Raw genomic sequence first — 19,654 nt, 5'->3', positions numbered from 1 at the left:
GATTATAATAATCAAAGCATCCTGGAAATGAAGAGAATAAACAGAAAAAGGAAGAGGGACTTGAAATGATTGTCATTTATATATTTATATATAATAGCTTAAGCTTAAGGAGGACAAGCCTCACAAAATTCTACAGCTAATCTGCAGATTATACTGTATAGCAGAAAAGACTACACGATACAAGAGGGAAGCACAGGGAGATAGATAAGATTGATCACGTCCTTTTTTTTCTTATCTCCTTTTTGTCCCTGAGTTCCCCAAATTTTTACATGACAGAACAAGCATTAGGGTTCTCATCACTGAAGATCTGTGGAGGGTATGCATATGGTTCTATGTCATACCTTGGTGGGTAATAGTAATAATATTCATTTTTCCTGAGCTCCACCACTTTTGTCTCTTCTGCTGCCTCTCCTGCTTTACCTTCATTGTCACCTTCTTTTTTCTCTTTGTTTTCTTCTTCACCACTTTTCTTTTCTTTCTCACCACCACCACCTTCTTCTTTGGCTTCCGGGGCTTTCTCTTCTTTCTTCTCTGGCTCTTGTTTCACAATCACCGCATGCTTCCCAGTCTTCTTGTGCAGGTATTCAACCAGCTTTGGAGGATCAAAAACACCCTTCACTGAAACCTCTGAGGCCTTTAGATCTGGTTCTGCCGCTTCCACCCCTGAAAGTTCAAATCTTGTTTAGAAATCAGATTTTTACAATGCAATTATTCTGATTTGAGGTTGGTGGGATTTGTTTTTTAACTAAATGAATTTGTATTGAAAGAAATATTATTGACTTTAATTGGACCAGTTATCATTGACTCTTAATGAACTGAATAATTTAATAAAATGAATACTGGGTTTTTGATAGTGAAAGACTGGTGTGAGAACTTAAACTCTTTTCTTTATCTTTTTTAAGAGATGCAAAAGTTAAAAACATTTTTTTGGTCACAAATTAACTGAAGATACAGGTGGCTCAGAATCGCATGAACAAAGAAGAATAAAGATCACAAAAAGCATGACTACTCAATCTAAAAAAGAATAAAAATAGAATCCATGAATCTACCTTTCATTCTCAGTATGCGTTTTTTGATCCCCTGAGCACAAGCCTCGCAATGCATGTGAACTTTTAGCGCTACCCTGATCACTTGTGGCTGCAGAAACAAATGATATAACTCTTAAATCCCAGTATAATGGCTGTATTGACATCCTGCTGTTGAGAAGTGATTACAAATTCTGCGTATCTATTTTATGTATATAATATATACATATTTATATATCTTTATGTATCTAGTTTTACTCTTATTAAAAAAAAAAGGAAAAAAACCTCATCTTTCTTCTCTTCAGGTTTAGGCTTCTCTTCAGGCTTTTTCTCCTCCTCTGCCGGAGGTTTTGGGATCGGAGAAAGAAGCTCTACCCGCCGGTGACCCTTCCTTTGAACTCTCTCCAAAACCTTGAGTGGATCAGCCTTTTCTCCTTTCACAACTACCTTATGACTCTTGCAATCAGTCATTACATCTTCAACTCCTGTAAACACACACATAAATATACACATATATACATTCAATCACTCATTCAATCAGAACAGACACAATAGAAAGTATATAATTTATTTATTCACCGTCAAAGCCTTTGAGACAGCGGCGAACTTTGCGAGCACAACCCTCACAATGCATGTAAACTTTCAAGACGATTTCTTGTGGTGGAGGAGGGGCTTTTTCTTCTTTACCATCTTTTGAATCTTCAGCTGCCTTTTCTTCAGCTGGAGCTTTCTCTTCGTCTTTCTTCTCTTTCTTTTCTTCTGCAGGTTTCTTCTCCATTTTCTTCTCCTCTGCCGGTGGTTTCTTCTCTTCCTAAAACAGAACAAAACACAAATACCAAACAAGAGATTAAGACAAACAACAAACAGATGGATATAAATTAAATGGAAACTTAAGATTATGAGACTTCCAAGACCTCCCCCATTTGTTTAGTATGAGCTCACAGTACAGAGACTCTGTTGAGGAAATAAGCTTTGGTTTGAAGCGCAAGCTTCTTTGAGACTGGTGTTTTCTCTCTCTCTTTGTAACTCAGAGTTTTATCACTGTGGGCTCTGCACTCTCAGATCTGAAGCCGCGATGCTAACTCGTCTACTTTTATCATCATCATAACTAAAATGCTAAACATGACGTGGCTTTTAATAAGGGGCACGTGCAATCAACGAAGGACGTGTTGGCAGACAAACGGTGACGGAGTTTCTTCCGGCCCTTTTATAGGGACATTTACGTAATTCTGCCCATTCCCACCACATTTGCTGCTTTGTTTCAGTGCAGATAGGTTGTTTCATTTTGTGTTCCGGTGATTGGTCAGCAGGCATGGACCCACCATGTGAGCCCCTTTCGACGGCAACAGCGACGGATTCCGTCAAAGTGGTTCTGATGCCACGTGTATACTAAAACGGAAAACCAACTGCACACCACCGTTTACATTACAATTGACAATAGGGCAGGCGAGAGAGGCATTGGCTTTGCTGTGAATATGATTACTTTCCTTATTTTATGTGGAATTATATCTTTGCTGTCCTTTCAAAATGCATCATTTGGTATTTGCCAAATCAATTATTCCCACTCAAATCCATCAACTTTTAAAAATTGAAATACTCACCTTTTCCTCAAAATGGCTATTAAAATTAAAGATAAAAATCTAATTTAGCTAAAAATATTTAAAAAATAAAAAATTTATCATATTTTCTCATAGGTTTACAAAGTTAATAATTTTTCTCTATCTAAAATTTAAAAAGTGATAATTTTTCCCTAAGGTTTTTCTCTTCCTCTTTGGCAAGTGTCTATCAACCTTTCAAAATTATCTTCTTCTCCCACCGATAGTCTTCTCTATAGCACTCTCTTCATATCCTTACTTTAATCGAGTCTCATTTGAGACAAAGTAGCCAGGGATGGAGGGAGAGAGATCGGGATGGAAAGAGAAGTAGGGAGACAAAGAGAATCCTGATGACAAGGAAGAAAATGGTAGTCAGAGAGGAGAAGAAAAAATACTGAGGGTAAATAATCACTTTTCAAACTTTTAACGGAAGAAATTATTAGATTTATAAATCTAAGAAAAAATATAATAAATTTTTAGTTTTTTAATATTTATAAATAAAAAACATTTTTACTATTAATTTTAATAATAAATTTTGAGAAAATAATAAATATTTAAATTTTGTAAAGTTAACCATAAAAGTTAAAAATTTCACCAAAACTTGTCTTTATTCTTTCCTGTAAATACTTAACGTTCTATATCTCACTTGGGTTGAAGTTTAATTACATGGTTTATATTAGTTATTTATTATGGCCGTAAATTTTTCTGGTTCCATTTGTTCAAATTATTAAAATAAATTAACATAGATTAGCATGAAAAACATATTATTTATACGAAAAGCTAAAGTTTGGCAAAGAACCAACCGTAAATTAAGGTCGAGAGTATCCTGATTACTAGACAAAACTAAAGAATTTCAGGCAGTGGTTAATATGTTTGTGTTTGTTGTTCACATGAAATTGTCTTAAACATTGTTCATAGAGTTAGTGTCGTTGTCACACACTTCAAACTTGGAAATGCAACCCCGTCTTTGGCAATTTAAGCACGATTTTTAACCACCCGTATAAAAAAAAAAACACTCCTTGTTAATAAATTTTTTAAAAATAATTTTAATTTAAATTATAGATTAAATGATTTTTAAACAGAATCGAATCATAAATCCTATTTTTTTAAATATATATAATTACATTTGAAATAATTTTTAATAAACAATTAAATATATAATTTGTTTTTTTTTCATAGTTTTTATATTTATATTTTTTATTTATTTATCATTTTCATATTATATTCTTAACAACTATCATTCAATTAATTTCATTAAACAATATATATTTAAAATTAAATTATTTTAATAAATTCAAATTATAATCTAAATTAAATTAAATCATATTTTTAATTTAATTTATAAATTTTTTAACTAATTTTTTTCAGTTTAATTTTAAAATTTTTCAAACTCTTCGTGTCTTTGATCTCCAACAATTTTTTTTTTTTCAATTCCTGTCTGATTTCAAGAGTTAAGAAGAGAATTGAAGATCCAGAATCATGCAAGAAATACGATTGGACTTGCCGTCCCTACGAGAATTATCATAAATGTCTATCAAAATGGCAAAACAACTAAAATCACAGACCGAGCTTGTATAAAGAATTTCACAGGGTTGGCAATTAATTTTTCTCCAAATCCCTGAAATGTCGATAAGTGGGACAACTAGGCAGGCAAAATTGTATGGCTGAGACATTGTTGGCTCTCATTCTGAAGAAAACGAGGAATGTGTTTGCATGACTTTGATTTGATATATTGTGGTGGTCCGTTATTTAAATGATTGGCTTATGCTGATGTAACTTATAAAATTTTGAGTTATTTTAAACATATAAATATATATACAGATATATATAATTATATAATTAAATATTATTTTAATTTTAATTTAAAAATATCTAATTATATAATAATATATATAAATAATATATATTTATATACTTAAAATAAATACCTATATTTTATTAAATTTTTTTTTATTAAATTTCACTTATATTTTGCTAATGATAATTGTTTAACTGGCCAAAGGACTTATTGCCAACCAAAGTTTACTTTTTTAAATAAATTTTTACTCATTAATTAAAAAAAATTCAAATATTTATTTGTTAATTATTAAAATTAATTAAATTTATTAGTTTTAGAGATAAAATTATTATTTAACAAATAATATTAAAAAAATTTAAATTTTATCTCATTTTTCTTTATAAACATTAAAAAGTAATAATTTTCATTGAAATTAAATTTTAAAAAGTTATATTTTTCTCTTAAAATTTCCATTTTTCGGTGATAATTTTTTGGTGATGTCTCTTTTTCTATGATGTGTCTCTTCTTCTAACATTGTCAATATTTTCGTCTCCCTGATAATGACGATGACAAAGACACAGACAACACAAAAAAATTTTCATCATTGATAATACTGAGAGAAAAGATACGCTGAAGAGGAAGAGACATGGCCAAAGAAGGTGGATGTTTATCGAGAAAATCATCTTTGAGAGCATAAAAATTTTAGAGGGAAAGATATAACTTTTCAAAATTTAATTTAAAAAAGTTATTAATTTTTAGGATTTAGAAAAAATAAAAAATAAAATTTTAAAAATTTAGTTAATTTTAATACCTAGAGCTGGATTTGAGGCTTGATTTATATATAGTTAAGTTCGAGTTCAAGTTTGAACTCGTGAAAACCAAACTCAAATTCGGTTTGAATTTGGTTTGACTTATTTTTCGTTATTAAAATGACGTTATTTTAATACACATTGATTAAAACGATGTCGTTTTATATCAAAAATTTTAATTAAAAAATCTGATGAATAGCTTGAACTTAAACTTAAACTTAAACTCAATTAAAATCGACTCATTTCAAACTCATATAAGTTAAATTAATTCAGTTCAAACATAATCTTATTAATATTGAAAAGATAGGCACGTAAGCATAACAAAATTTATGGATAATAATTTAGAAAAACAGTAAACCTTTCCTTTCGGCCTTGTTTGCCATTAATTTTATAGATTGGTGATAAGATATTACAGATTGGTGATAAGATTTCTTATCCAACACCTGTAAAATTCGTACAAAAATTAATTGAGACTTGAGTGGAGGTGTTAAAAGGTGAAGTGATTGGTGGGATATCATGATTTCTGCAACGGGACATATTGATATCAATATCCATTGGTACGAGTTGGCCTCAACTACCACAATTATAATTCATCCTTGCACAATAATTGGATCAAATTCATGAACCAATTATAAATGTTACAAATATTTACCCCCACATCAACTGGAGGTGTAACTTTTTTGGTGACAATGATTCGCATTTACGTTTATGCCATGACAACATGGTATCCGACAGACATGCATAAATGAAGATTCAGAAAGAAGGGGAGTAAACGTCTTGATGTCTGCAAGGATGATTAAAATCATAGGTGAATCCAACGGTAATTTTGGCTGATATTCAAGACACACACGGTAAAAATAAAAAAATTTATATTATTGAGTTATTTAGGTAGGTGGGTTAAGTCGCTTTCGATATAAATCATTGTCTTGCCAACTGATTTGTTTGTTATCTTCCATTACAGAATGTGTTACTGAAATAGTAAAGTAAAGCCAATATAGGCAACACGTATACAGGCAATGTTATTTTATTTTATAATTCTGATTTGGGATGATTTGCTACAAATGACTTAGCAGCTGAGCTAGGAAATCTCAATTACGGGGCCTGGTTTTCAGCTTTTAGGATCTGTCATGGTGACTTGCTTTCTTTTTCCAAATAGATATTGTGATATGAACATTTTCTTTTTGTAGATTGTGACAAGGGCAATTAAGTGCAGTGAATGCTTATAATTTTGGACTAATATATGTCTCAGATTCCATTCAAGGCCTTAATAGTAGTGTCTTGCTGTCTGTTTTTCTTAAAAACTTTATTAATTTCTCTTAGGCATTATTCATAACTTTATTCTTTTTCCTTAGTATGATTATCAAATTGATGCAACACATATACATAACAAATCGTTTTGGCCAAAAGACTATTTTCCATCCAAGTTTTAGTCTAATATCAAAAACTTTGCTCTTTTTGGTTTATTCATATCTTTATTTTTTTTCATTTATCTATTTGTCAAATAAAATTGATTCAGTGAATGTCGATAGTGAGAGAAGAAGACGGTAAAAAGGTCAGCTAACAACGAAAATGGCATCCAATCACTTGGGATGGAAGAAAAAACTCTAAGGGAAAAATGTCATTTTTAAAGTTTAATTATGTGAGAAATTGTTAGTTTTTTAAATTTAAGAGAGAAAATTAAATCATTTTTTAGAGTTTTAAAGTTTAACAGTAAATTCTTTTTTATAACAAAAAATTTTAACAAAAATTAACTTATGGATAAGTGTTTTAGTTTTTTACTATTATGGGTATAATCTTGAGAATGAATTAAAATTTAAGAATAGTTTATAATATGTTTCTGTTCCTGACAGGTCCATAACATATAGTCCCACAAAATATAATCCGTGAAAGACATCCATCGTGCTCCATGGCACAAGCTCGCCAGGAGGATATCGAGTCTATATCACTAAAGGGCCTACCTTTTCAACAATGGCCCACATTGCTTAGGTCCGTCAACAATGGCATTACCAAATTGCCTTCTCCACGTGAGTTTGTCCAATGCCACAGCCCACATGGTGCTGAAACTTCAAAATCTTCCGTTAAGTCAGTTAAAGCATGGCAGATTTTCCTAAAGATCACATGACATGATTTACGATTATGGACAAACAGTTTTCAAATGGTCATACTCGTGGAAGATTTTGGTTAGTCAACCAGTACATGCTTAATTGATTTCATACACGTGGCTTGGAAGTTGTTGAATTGAACTTGCTGGGATGATTTGAGCCACTAAAAGGAAATTAATAATATTTGAAAGCAGATTACATGAACAATCTGGAGTTTAAGTAAAGAAAGAATGATGCCTCATTAACAAATAACTTTTGGTCTAATTGGAAAGCAAGAAAGAAACAGTTTATATGCCCTTGTCCATCTTTGACTTGCCCTACTTAGCTTTCCTTAATGGGAATGGTCATTACTCATTCTTTATAAATTTATTGGAGGCTTTATTATTCCTCTTTATAAGGTATAAGTATACAAATACACAATATATTAATAACAAATATTAATTTAAATATTAATAATGATATATTATTTTATAATTACGTGTTATTTTATACTTTATAATATACATATAATTTTAGTATAATGTAATATATAAGTGGAGGCAAAGTCAGAATAGTAAGATTCTCAAATTTCAATCAAGTAGGAGAAAAGCCCAACATATAATGGCATGCATGTTGTGATAGCTCCTGGAGTCCATTACCAAATGTGGGACTACTCACTAAGCTTTTTTCTAATTAAAGGGTTTATTTCTCTATCACATGGCTGTTTTTTAACCTAACCTTTTATAAAAACTAGTATGATCTTGTAACTAGTTTCTGAAGTGCAAGGTCTTGTTGAAAGCAAACATAGAACATACTATTGATTCAGAGTAAAATGGATAATTGATAAGTAAGATATAAGTTTATTCTGCCCAATAAAAAAACTTACTTAGAGAGAGTTGGAGAAAACATTTTTATTACAAACAAATGTGACATAGTACAAACTAAATCAAATTAACCTATGTCTTATTGATCATCCTTTTCATTTTGAATCAGTAATATGCTACGTGTTTGCCCTCAATGAGATCTTATACGTTGGAAACTAGTTCTAATTTTCATACAATGTCAGATTGAAAAACAATTGAGTGACAGAGAGAAAACCCAAATAGACCTAATTCTTGATTAAACGAAGAGAAGCACCTAGGTCATACCCGATTTACTCAATTGTCTAATCTTAACTCTCTACCTTGAAATCTAATTTAGCCCCATCCCATTCATTCTTTAGATATCACTTACCACGCCGTCTTACTCTTTCTAATAAGTAATTAAATTTGCCAATTCTGGGAAAAATCAAGTCTCAATCAGCTCATAAGCTTTAGGTTTGTTCTTATCCTTGATTATAATTTAGTTTAAATTTGCACAACATAACTAAGGAAACATATAAAATTAAAATTATTTCGAGTTCCTCGCGCAGATTTATTTTTAAAAATAGATTTGAAAAGTGTCTTCAACTATTGTCTATTGACTAAAAAGAGAAAATAATTCAATTCTGCGGTGATGTTTGTGGGTATATGAAAAGGATGCCTTGATTTCATAGCCAGAACCCCAACGAGAATATATATACTTACGGCCTCCTGGGCTAGCATTGCCGGTAGAAGCTGGCCGATCAGTAGGCTCAATGGTGCTTATCTCACGTAGAGGCCGAATTCTTGGACCCTAACAAAGACCCACGAAGTTTGTCCAAAATGGAATTCAGTAAACACTCAAAATACCAAGCCTGGCGATTCGGGGCGGATTAGATGCCCATATATCGTTGTTTGTTAATTCCCAAGTGTAAGTAGTGATTTGGGCTTTTAAAAAAGAAAAATTTTGGGAAGGTATTATTACATGGAGAAGTTGGAAGTCATTGAATGAAACTGGATCATCCTTATTTCAGTACTTGTTGCCAACTGAATTCATTGTTGATGGAGGATACGGAATAGAAGAAAGAAAGATAAAGTATTTATTGAAATGAGTAAGGTCTAATACTAGTATAATAAAGAAACAAGGGTCTTTATCTGTAAGGAAACGGATTTTGTGGTACATATGGAGTTATTAATTACTTCAATTGGGGGAGTTTGTTACCATGTTTCTTATCAAGACAACCCTTCCTAAGTTTTTCACCTTTGTTTGGCCAAATATTCTCACTCAAGGTTTAACTTATTCCTAAACACACACACTCGTAAAATTTAAATATTGACCTATGAGTTATTAAACTTAATCAAAATAGTTAATTATAAATAGTAAAATCATCATTTTACCGCTAAACCCTAAAAAATTATATCATTTTTCTCCTGTTGATTTAGAAAACTAATAATTTTTTTTTAGGATTAATTCTTAAAAAATTAACTTTTCTCTTTTAAGATTTTTTTTTTCTCCAATGCCCAAAATCCATTTTTACTGTCAATCGACTTTCCCACCATCTTCTTCTCTTATTGCTGAAGCTTTCCATCGTAACAAAGTCCTCAAATCAAAATGGTATATCTACATCCAATGACCATCTATGTGGCTAGGCGAAGAGGAATTGTTTTTTTCCGACCTAAAGAGTCAAAGACAATGTCTTCGTCTTTTCTTTAAACGAAGATGTCTTCCTCCTTGTTTGTCATAGAGAAAATTGTCAAACGTCAACGTTTAACAAGAAAAGAAATTAATAAAGACCGATTATTGATCAAAATGAAGACGGTCACCCAAAAAAATATATAATTTTTAAATTTTAGATAAAAAATTTATTAATTTTAGTCCATATAAAATTTTAATTTTTTTATTAAATAATAATTTTATTATAGATAAAAAATTTATTAATTTTAGTCAATATAAAATTTTAATTTTTTTATTAAATAATAATTTTATCATGGCCAAAGAATTATTTCCCACCCAAGATATGCTTTTTCTGTAAATTCTCACCCGTTAACTTTGAAAAACCCATTTATCTACCCATGGGCCGTTAAAAAAAACGTTAGGTTGACGGATTTAAGGACAAAATCATCATTTTATCTATAATATTAAAAATAAAATTAATTTTTTTTACCCCCAAACCCTAACAACTAACAATTTTCTCTCAACCTAAATTTTCAAAAACAACATTTTCCCCCTTAGGGTTTCCAAACTCTCTGATTGAATTTTTCGGTAACAACCGACGATCTCCAGATGACGTCTTTTCCTCTTCTGACATCTCTTTTTTTCGATCGTGTGACGTCTTTCCCTCCTAGGCATCGTCGTCGACAAAGACGATGCGTCTTCGTAGACTCTATACAATGTCGGAAGTATACGATTGGAAGGAGGGATTGTCGGAGAGGGAGATAGGTGTGTGGAGATCGTCGATCATCGTCGAAAAAATTGAATCTGAAGTTTAAAAACTTTAAGGAGAAAAATATAATTTTTGAAAACTTGAGTTTGAAAAAAAATATTAATTTTTAGAGTTTAAAGAGTAAAATGATATGATCAAATGATTCAATTAAGTTTAACAATTTATAGGTGGATAAATAAAATTTTTAAAATTAATAAAAAAAACTTCGAAAATTCAGTATAGTTATAGTGAGAAATAATCCTTTGGCCTTTTATCATTAATGCAAGGACTGCTGCTGCAACTGCAAGGTATCTTTCACTAGTTTTACGTATTGCATTTGCAGAGAGATGCGTAACCGATGAAAAGCAACCGTCGCAATTTCCACACATACCTGAAATAGCCAGTCGGCGTGGTACCACTACTCCTTAGAAATCGGCTTTTTATTATAAATAAAAAAGAATTAATTAAACCTCTCACTCTTACTCTCAGTCTCTCTCTCTCCCCACCAATGCCTGTAGCAATGTCATTATTTGACACCGGCTTTCTTCTCTCGAGACTCGAGACAATCTAAAAAATCTCCTCTTTCCTCCGACTAAATTTTTTCAAATAAAATATTTCTCACTATTTTCTCTAGAAAAAGGGCTCACACAAAAGTGGAGAGAGTGACTACTAGGACAAACCAGAAATGAAGGTAAAGAAAAAAGGTGCAATGTACTCATCCATGTCTTTAACCTCTAGAGATCCTCACACAGTGTTAAAGCTCCTTCCTTTGACCATACTAGCCTTAGCCTCGGCCCTTCCTGTCCAAGACCAAGAAGTCGTAGCTTACATGATAACAAGGTCCATTGCCACTCCTAAAAATCCATCTTCGCAGAAGAATAAATGCAAGAAAAAGCCCTGTCAAAAGATCCCTCTTTTTGAATGTGGGTGTTTCGATTGTTATACTAGCTTTTGGTACAGATGGGATTCCTCTCCAAACAGAGACATCATTCACCAAGTCATTGAAGCTTTTGAAGACCATTTGGTGCATAAAGAGTCTCCAAAGAAACAAAATAAAGGTAAAAAGAAAGATAAGCTACTCATGGATCGGTTTGTGCCTAAGATATCATTTACTTTACCAGAGAAAGAGCTTGGAAACACAGAGGTATCGATGCCAGAGACAAAGAGCAAATATGCAGAGGAAGATAATAAAGAGTATTGTGTAGAAGAAGAAGAGAATATAGAGATGAAGGTGGTGACCGTACAAGTAGTACAGGCTCCAGAAAGTATCCGCAAGGGTTTGGCCAGGAAAGTTTTACCGGATGTTGTGGGTTTACTGAACTCTCGTCTTTGGAGTTTTTTTACTAGTGCCAGTATCTAGGTCTAAAATTTTCTGGTCAATGAGCAAAGTCTAGTTTTTTCGAGAGAAAATCAGCTTCTTTTTTAATTTGTTGTTTTGGGTCTCTGGCTGGAAAGTCATTAGGATTTGATTAATTTGGGATGAGCTTTGGCTCATTTTGAATTTAAGTAGATTAGCTGTATCGTAGTGGCTAATTAATTTTCTTAGTTTCTCTTACGAAATTGACGGCAAAATCTTTTAAATATTTCATCAATAGAGCTATTCTATTCAGAGTTTTCAATGAAGAAACAACAATATGCGATGACCAAATGTAAGAGGGGGAAGGATATTTTGTACCAAAATTTTTATCTTTTTTTAAAATCATATTTATATTAGACAAAAAATTTAAATATTATTTATAAATTAATTACATATAAAATTTTTAATTAGAAATATAGGTAAAATCATTAATTTATGTTTAAAACTCTAAGATTCTAAAAATTTATATAATATTTTTAATTTAAAAAATTAATAATTTATTCATATAATTTAAATTTAAAAAATTTAAATTTTTATTTTTTTTAGGTTTTGTCTCCGATGAACTTAAGAAATTTGATCGGTGATGATTTGGAAGAATTGATAATCTTTTTTAATAAAGGATGATCTTTGATCATCTAAATCAAAAAAAAATAATGAAAGATGATATTTTATCATTTAGATGTTATGAATTTTTTATTGTGTCTTTTATACGATGAAGGATGACATTTTGTTATTATTGGTGATCGTTTTTTGTTTTTTTTTATGACCAAATTTAAAAAATAGATGAAAAATATTAATCTTAAATTAAAATAGAAATAACTAAAATAAAAAGGTAAACTCTAAAGATAAAATTTAAATTTTTTAAATTTTAAAAATAAAATAGAATATTAATTTTTAAAATTTATAAAAAAAATTTAAAATTTTAAAATAAAATAATATTTTGATAAAAAATCATATTATAAATGGCCATCCAAGTTTTTTATTTACGGTGAATATAATTTTACGGTCAGATTAAAATTTGGGTGAGAAATACTCTTTTCCCAATATAATAATTGAGAGAGTTTGTGACGTTTGAGATAGATAGACACGAAAACATGAAATGAAAAGCATTATCCGTCCAGTTTTGTCTTGTAATCTGATGACTCTGTCGCATTTGTTTGGCAAACCCCAAGGACTACCGCCTCTGTACTACGGTCCCTCCACTGATTACACTCAACCTTTCTATTACAGGTTTAACAGCAACTACTATGGTCTGCCTACTTTGATTTGACCTCAAATAAAATAAAATTATTTATTTTAATTTTTCTTTTATTTACAGGTTTCTCACATTCCAACGTAAGTTCAGACTTGCGACTCCAGCAAATTCTTGAATTAAATAATACAAAAGATTATAATAATCTCGTTGTTATAGTCCAATGAACAAAGCCCAAGCCCCCCAACAAATCCAAAACAACCGCCTGGGGCCTACTACAAAACCACAAAACTTTTCCTCCCTGTCCCCTCCGTCACTTACTCACGAGTCACTGCACTGTTTGAAACCGCGAGCCATACAATTTACCCGGGCTTTTTTTTACCCATACAAACAGACAAATTGTTTTTACTGAGCTTTCTATTAATCTCTTTCGAAATTAGGTTAGAGCTGAAAATGGACGGAGATGAGTTGACTGAGCAAGAGACTGCACTGTATGATCGTCAAATTAGAGTTTGGGGAGCTGATGCTCAACGAAGGTACTTTCACTTTGTTACCTAATTTTTGTAAAAATGATTTCATTGCACATATTTAATTAATTTCATTTTTTCCTGAATGTAGGTTGAGCAAATCTCACATTTTAGTCTGTGGGATGAAAGGTACTGTAGCCGAGGTAAATTTTCTAAGTAATTTATCTGTGATTAACTTGTTGAATAATAAAATTTATTTGTGTACATGGTAAACGGGTCTAAATAGTTGCTTTTGTGGGTAGTTTTGCAAGAATATAGTGCTGGCTGGGGTTGGTAGTTTGACGTTGGTGGATGATCGGTTGGTGACTGATGAAGCATTCTCAGCGAATTTTTTGATCCCACCTGATGAGAATGTGTATAGTGGGAAAACCATTGCTGAAGTTTGCTGCAATTCGTTGAAAGAATTCAATCGAATGGTTCGTGTTTTGGTTGAGAAAGGTCTGTCCTCTTTTTTTTTTTTTTCTCCTGTAGATGTTCTTATTGTTATTAATGTTGTTGAAACTGTTGGTTAGTTTGTATTTGATGTATTCATATATTAGAGATTGTTTAATTCTGAACCGGCCATGTTACATTAGTTGTATGTTGGTTGACATGTGTTAGTGGAAACACATGACGAATATTTGTAAAATCTAAGTTTTGGTTGCACAGGTGATTTCTCAAGCTTTGGTGGAGAATTCTATGATAAGTTTGATGTAGTTGTTGTCAGTTGCTGCTCCTTCACAAAAAAAGTACTTGAAAAAATCTTCCAACTCTCTGATAGATGATTATAGCTTGTAAATGCGATTTTATTCATGCTATTGATGCTCTGGTTTTCTAATCTAATTATTAATCTCACTGTCTTTCATGCTTTATGGACAGAAATTGATCAATGAGAAATGCCGAAAGTTGTCGAAGCGTGTAGCATTTTATACTGTTGATTGCAGAGACTCTTGTGGTGAAATATTTGTTGATTTGCAGAACTATAAATATTCAAAGGCAATCATCTTGCTTGTTAATCTGTTTTGCTTTTTTGATTTTAGGATAATTTGTGGCTTTGTCTTGTATAATCATATTGTGATTGTAACGTTTAAGGTTTTGTTGTTACTAAGCATTGGAGCTGATATGGCTAATAGAGACACTAAAGGACATTATAATTCTTATGTCAAGTGCCTTTTAGAGCTTATATTTCTTCCTTTGCATGTCAAGTCATCTTAACATTTGATTTATTTTTGCTAATTTGCTAACTCACTGTGTGTTGTTATCATTTGATATTCTAGTCTATATCTGGTAGATTCTTAAAATTTTCTTTGTCTTAAGACACTTCACGTATTAGTGACCTAAAGTTAGTTTTGGAAAATTCTAATTGTAAGAGTTTCCAGTTTTTTTTTTCACACCTGAAAGATCTCATATGCTATTTCCCTGGTTCCTGATATCATGGAATTGCAAGTAGGGCTGGATTCGAGCCGAGCTTGAGCTCGAATTCGGCTTGGTTCATATATAGTCGACTCGAGTTCGAGTTTGAGCTCGACCGAGCTCGGCTAAGGCCGGCTCATTTTGGGCTCGAATTCCGCTTGATTCGGCTCGTTTTTCGTTATTAAAACGACATCGTTTTTAATATATATTAGTTAAAATGACGTCGTTTTGTATCAAAAATTTTAATTAGAAAATTTGACGAGTAGCTCGAGCTCGGCTAAGACCGGCTCATTTTTGGCTTGACCGAGCCGAGCTCGAGCTGGCTTGGCTCGAATCTAGCCCTAATTACAAGTCAACATCTGAAGTAAAGTTCCAGTGTTTAAGCGCTTTTAAATATAATGATATGATGGTAGAGACAATAACTTCTGTCTTTTGCATTGTTTTATATCTTCACAGCAAAAGCTTGAAGAAACAATTGAATGCCATTTGCGGTATCCAAGTTTTCAGGTATTAATTGATTTATATTGTTGGCTTAATGATGTTATTTTTTTCTTTCATTTTTCTGTCTTTATCTATTTTATTCAAAATTTTCCATGCTCTTTTATGTATTTACTATTTTCTCATGCTGTATTGGTATACGTTAGGATAGAGGGACACTTGTCCTTATCTTATAAGTTAGTATTATAAAAAAGGGTAATTAGGTTTTTCAAAAGTGGAGGAAAGACGAATTAGGAAATTTGGGCACCTTTATGGTTGTTGGCAACCTTAGGGTTGATTGTGGGATGGCTCTGAGGCATGGAACGGTTGGAAACAGGAGGCCTTGACTCCTCGAATCATAGTTGTTAAAAGCTCGCTTAAGCAAGAGGCTCCTCAAGGTAGTAGGTCTATTGCTTCTAGACATGCAAGGCGAGTAAGAGTTTTAAAGCACAACTTAAGCGCTTTAGAAGAAGTAAAAATCGCGTTTTTAAACCAAAACCTCTTCTTTTTTAGGTTTAACACTAAATTGATATCTAAAGATAAAAAAGTTTTAGAATACAAGTCCTCTGATGAAGAAGAATATTTTGATGAAGAAATGAATGAAATTAGAGACGAAAAATTTCATAATAAGGAAAAAGATGAAGACTTGGATTTCAATTAAAATACATGTTTGATAAAAGTTTATGTAAATTGAAGATTTTTTATACTTGTTCATGTTTTATTATAAACATCCATATCTGTTTTTGAGATTTCATCTATGATATTATGCTTTGATATTTGAGTGATTAGTATCTATTAATTTTTTTTAATCATTTTTTATCCAAAAGCAATGCCTTTGCTTCGCTTTGTTTGCTTAGGCGATGGAACCCCTCATCGCTTTTAGGTGCTTTTCGCCTTTAACAACTATGCCTCGAATTGCCCATTTATCCATGTAAATACTGCTTTAATTAATAAAATGTTTTCTTTTTTGTTTATTTATTGGTTGTTGGCTATTTTGGATGAAAATATGGTTGGATTCCTAGCAAAGTGATATTAGAGTGGTGAGATCCGATGAGGGAGATGGGAAGGCATTGGAATGGGTGTGGGGAGATAAATCGGCACTGGAAAATGGTGGAGAAATCAAAGAGTCGCTGGAAAGAAAATGTTAAAATATGAAATGATGTTGGGAAGGTAGAAAGGTGCGGTGGGTTGGATTGGAGCATAGATTAACAAAGGAGAATGCCGAAGAGCGAAATAGAAGTCTAGAAGTTATCGATGGAAGCTGAAAGGTAGCCGCAGAGTTGAAATGTCATGATTGGATGTGAGGTCAGTGACAAAAAATGATGGTGAAAGATAAATCGACACTGGGAAGGCGGGTGTGGTGCCAACAACTAGAAACAGTGAACATTGCCCGAAAATGGAGGAAGTTGGGCTTAATGTGGAAGAAGAAGCAAAGAAAAAAATTGTGGAAGAAGCAAATTGTACATGAAAAGTTGGAAAAAAAAGAAAAAAATAAAAAAATGTGTTGGATAGCTGGTAGAAGTAAAAAAGTTCAAAAAAGGAGAATTTTTCTGGGTAGGTGTGGAAGGGAAGAGTAATACAAAATAAAAACCACAGAAAAAGGAGAAGTATTATCTTCGTAAAAAATCCACAAAAAGGAAGAAATTTAAAAATATATATCTGTCAAGAAAAACCAGAATTTCATATTTTCAGAACAGGGTGGTTTTCAAGGGGAGGGTAATGTTAGGATAGAGGAACACTTGTCCTTATGTTATAGGTTAAAATTTATTAAAAGAATGGGTAGTTAGGGTTATCAAAGGCGGAGGAAAGAATAATTAGGAATTTAGGACAACTTTAGGGTTGTTTGTGGGAAGTTCTAGGGCCTTGAATGACCGGAAATGAGGGGTCCCAACTCTTTGAATTATCCGGTTTATCTATGTAAATGCCCCTTTAATGAATAAAATGTTTTGTGTTTTGTTTATTTGTTGGTTTTTGGCTGTTTTGGGTGAAAATATGGCTGGATTCCTAACAGTGTACCATAGTGCTGGACACAAATTCCTGTCATTTCAGCTCCAATTTATGTGGTACTCTGTATAAGTAATGTGCAATTCTGGTTTGTAAGCAATTCTTGCTACTAGCTAGTACCGTAATTATGTGCTACTAGCTAGATTGGCGAACTTATGTGTCTCTTGTTGAAATTCAGTTGTGAACAATTATCAAACTGATTGTTACAGTTAGGGCTGGATTCGAGCCGAGCTAGCTCGAGCTCGGGCTCGGCTCGGCTCGGTTCGAGCCCGAAATGAGCCGGGCTCAGCTCGGCTCGATCGAGCTCGAGCCGAGCCTGAGCTGGCTCGGTATATTTTTTTAAAAATTTTTTTATACAAAACGACGTCGTTTTGATCCATATATATATACAAAACGGTGTCGTTTTGATATAAAAATGAGCCGAACTCGAGCCGAGCCGAATTCAGCTCGAGTCGAGCTCGAGCCGAACTGGAGCCGGCCATTAAAAAGCCGAGCCGAGCCCGAGCTGGCTGCGAGCCGAGCTTGGCTCGGCTCGAATCCAGCCCTAGTTACAGTCATCGTCTCTTCTGTATGAAGTTTATATTTGCAAATGCTGTATGCATATATATTTTCTAGAAAACAAATACCGTGGTATGTGTGTGGATTGGGTGTGTGTTTTGTGGCACTTTCTTTCCCTTGAATCTCTGTATAGTGCATCCAATTATACATGTGACAGGCATAAAAAAATGCTGCCCATTGTTAAGTTACAATTAGTTTTCAAACGAAATTATAATTGCTTTGTTTATGTTTAATGTTATTGTGATCAACTATATGTATTTTGGGTGCTTTGTTGCTGTATATAAACGTGGCTTCTCCATTGCAGGAAGCAATATATGTTCCATGGAGAGTTCTTCCTAGGAAAACATCAAAGCTTTACTTTGCAATGAGAGGTATGGTTATTTAAGTATTTGTTATGTTTTAAATAAGGGAAAAAAAAAAAAAAAAGAAAAGGATGAATTGGTATGAAATAGTTGAGTAAAGTTATTCTAACTTCCAGGATTTTTATGAACATTATACATGTGTCCCTTTGTTGGTGGTCCTTTAGGATGGTATTGTTTTTGTGTCTTTCCATGTACAGATTTAATGAACTAATTACTGTATACTTTTGGACTGGTCTTTTTCCCAAGTTTAGAGTCCTGCCCATTTAGTAGCATCTTCAAGGAGCATTAGTTGTACCGTTTCCTTCATCAAATTTGGAATTTGATAAATATGAATGTGTATAGTAAAATGATGTATCATGCCAACATGCAGTGATTGAACAGTTTGAAGAAGCGGAAGGGCTTGGTGCAGGAGAGATTTCAATTGCCAATCTGCCTGGTGTTTTGAAGCTAAAAAAGGAGCTTTGTGAGGCAAATGTAAGGCATCTGTAATGTCTGTTAGCATATATGTTTTTGAGTGCATTCATGTGGTGTATCTTCCTAGTGGTGATATCCCATTTATTGCAGTCACTCAATGCATCTCATATTCCTGACACCCTCCTAGAAAGATTGATCATGGGTGCAAGAGAATTTCCCCCAGTTTGTGCCATCCTTGGAGGAATCCTTGGGCAGGTAAATTCTACCTTTTCTTTGGTTATTTATATTTTATATAAAATATTACTTTTATTTGACTTGACTGACTATAAAACTTTTTAGGAGGTTATTAAAGCAATATCAGGCAAATGTGATCCTCTCAAGAACTTTTTCTTTTTTGATGTTGTGGATGGGAAAGGCATAGTGGAAGACATATCAAACCCAGACAATAGAAGCTAAGATAGCTTTTGCATTAGGGCTAATATTGGAGTAGAAATTTAATGTTATTGGCTGTCCGGTGCCCACAAATAGAAGAAATTTGAGATTTTATTGATGACTTTGTAGGATCGGTTGACCATCTTTATTGTAGCTTGTTAAGACTGGTTTATTTCTGCAGTTGGTTGGGTTGGGACAGTGCTTTATTGACACGTAATTAAGGTAAGAATTTCTTGTGTTTCATTCATGTAGAATGACAAAGTGCAATGATTTGTTATTTTTGTAAGCTGTTCGCCCAATTATCTATAAGTTATATCTTGGATAAATTGGTGAATTATGTATAATTATTATCCTAGAACGGAGGTAAAACATGGGAATGTATTGGTTTAA

The 19,654-nt window shown here is 32.6% G+C and overlaps 3 protein-coding genes across 4 annotated transcripts; 2 read left to right on the top strand and 1 right to left on the bottom strand.

Annotated features, from left to right (window-relative positions):
• Positions 1-57: 57 nt before the first annotated feature.
• On the bottom strand, positions 58-2,145 carry LOC123222605 (heavy metal-associated isoprenylated plant protein 7-like). 2 transcript variants are annotated; one of them, XM_044645456.1, is made up of 5 exons: positions 1,940-2,145; positions 1,605-1,836; positions 1,311-1,510; positions 1,050-1,137; positions 58-663 (listed from the first exon to the last, which is right to left on the bottom strand). In XM_044645456.1, exons 1-5 carry the CDS (start codon positions 1,946-1,948, stop codon positions 266-268), a joined length of 927 nt encoding a protein of 308 aa, XP_044501391.1. In that variant the 5' UTR covers positions 1,949-2,145; the 3' UTR covers positions 58-265. The 2 variants fall into 2 exon arrangements, with proteins under 2 accessions (XP_044501391.1, XP_044501392.1); XM_044645457.1 differs by having other exon boundaries at positions 1,968-2,145.
• A 9,089-nt stretch (positions 2,146-11,234) lies between these two features.
• LOC123223404 lies at positions 11,235-11,909 on the top strand. Its single transcript, XM_044646570.1, has one exon. The coding sequence runs from the start codon at positions 11,235-11,237 to the stop codon at positions 11,907-11,909; it is 675 nt and encodes a 224-aa protein (XP_044502505.1).
• Positions 11,910-13,439: 1,530 nt separating this feature from the next.
• On the top strand, positions 13,440-19,654 carry LOC123222677 (SUMO-activating enzyme subunit 1B-1-like). Its single transcript, XM_044645574.1, has 10 exons — positions 13,440-13,634; positions 13,717-13,768; positions 13,868-14,063; positions 14,274-14,353; positions 14,484-14,600; positions 15,474-15,524; positions 18,361-18,427; positions 18,789-18,892; positions 18,983-19,087; positions 19,172-19,654. Exons 1-10 carry the CDS (start codon positions 13,552-13,554, stop codon positions 19,286-19,288), a joined length of 972 nt encoding a protein of 323 aa, XP_044501509.1. The 5' UTR covers positions 13,440-13,551; the 3' UTR covers positions 19,289-19,654.

Source organism: Mangifera indica, chromosome 8 (assembly GCF_011075055.1).
Source record: "Mangifera indica cultivar Alphonso chromosome 8, CATAS_Mindica_2.1, whole genome shotgun sequence".
NCBI lineage: Eukaryota > Viridiplantae > Streptophyta > Magnoliopsida > Sapindales > Anacardiaceae > Mangifera > Mangifera indica.
Note: the sequence above shows the minus strand (reverse complement) of the source record. Positions and strands in the feature narration are given on the sequence as shown.

Coding starts and splice junctions, on each gene's coding strand:
- LOC123222605 (XM_044645456.1), bottom strand. Junction 1,511..1,604: donor CTGTCTCAAAGGCTTTGACG/GTGAATAAATAA, acceptor GTGTGTTTACAG/GAGTTGAAGATGTAATGACT. Junction 664..1,049: donor ACGCATACTGAGAATGAAAG/GTAGATTCATGG, acceptor TTGAACTTTCAG/GGGTGGAAGCGGCAGAACCA.
- LOC123223404 (XM_044646570.1), top strand. CDS start 11,235: ATGAAGGTAAAGAAAAAAGGTGCAATGTACTCATCCATGTCTTTAACC.
- LOC123222677 (XM_044645574.1), top strand. CDS start 13,552: ATGGACGGAGATGAGTTGACTGAGCAAGAGACTGCACTGTATGATCGT. Junction 18,428..18,788: donor GCTTTACTTTGCAATGAGAG/GTATGGTTATTT, acceptor GCCAACATGCAG/TGATTGAACAGTTTGAAGAA. Junction 18,893..18,982: donor AGGAGCTTTGTGAGGCAAAT/GTAAGGCATCTG, acceptor CATTTATTGCAG/TCACTCAATGCATCTCATAT.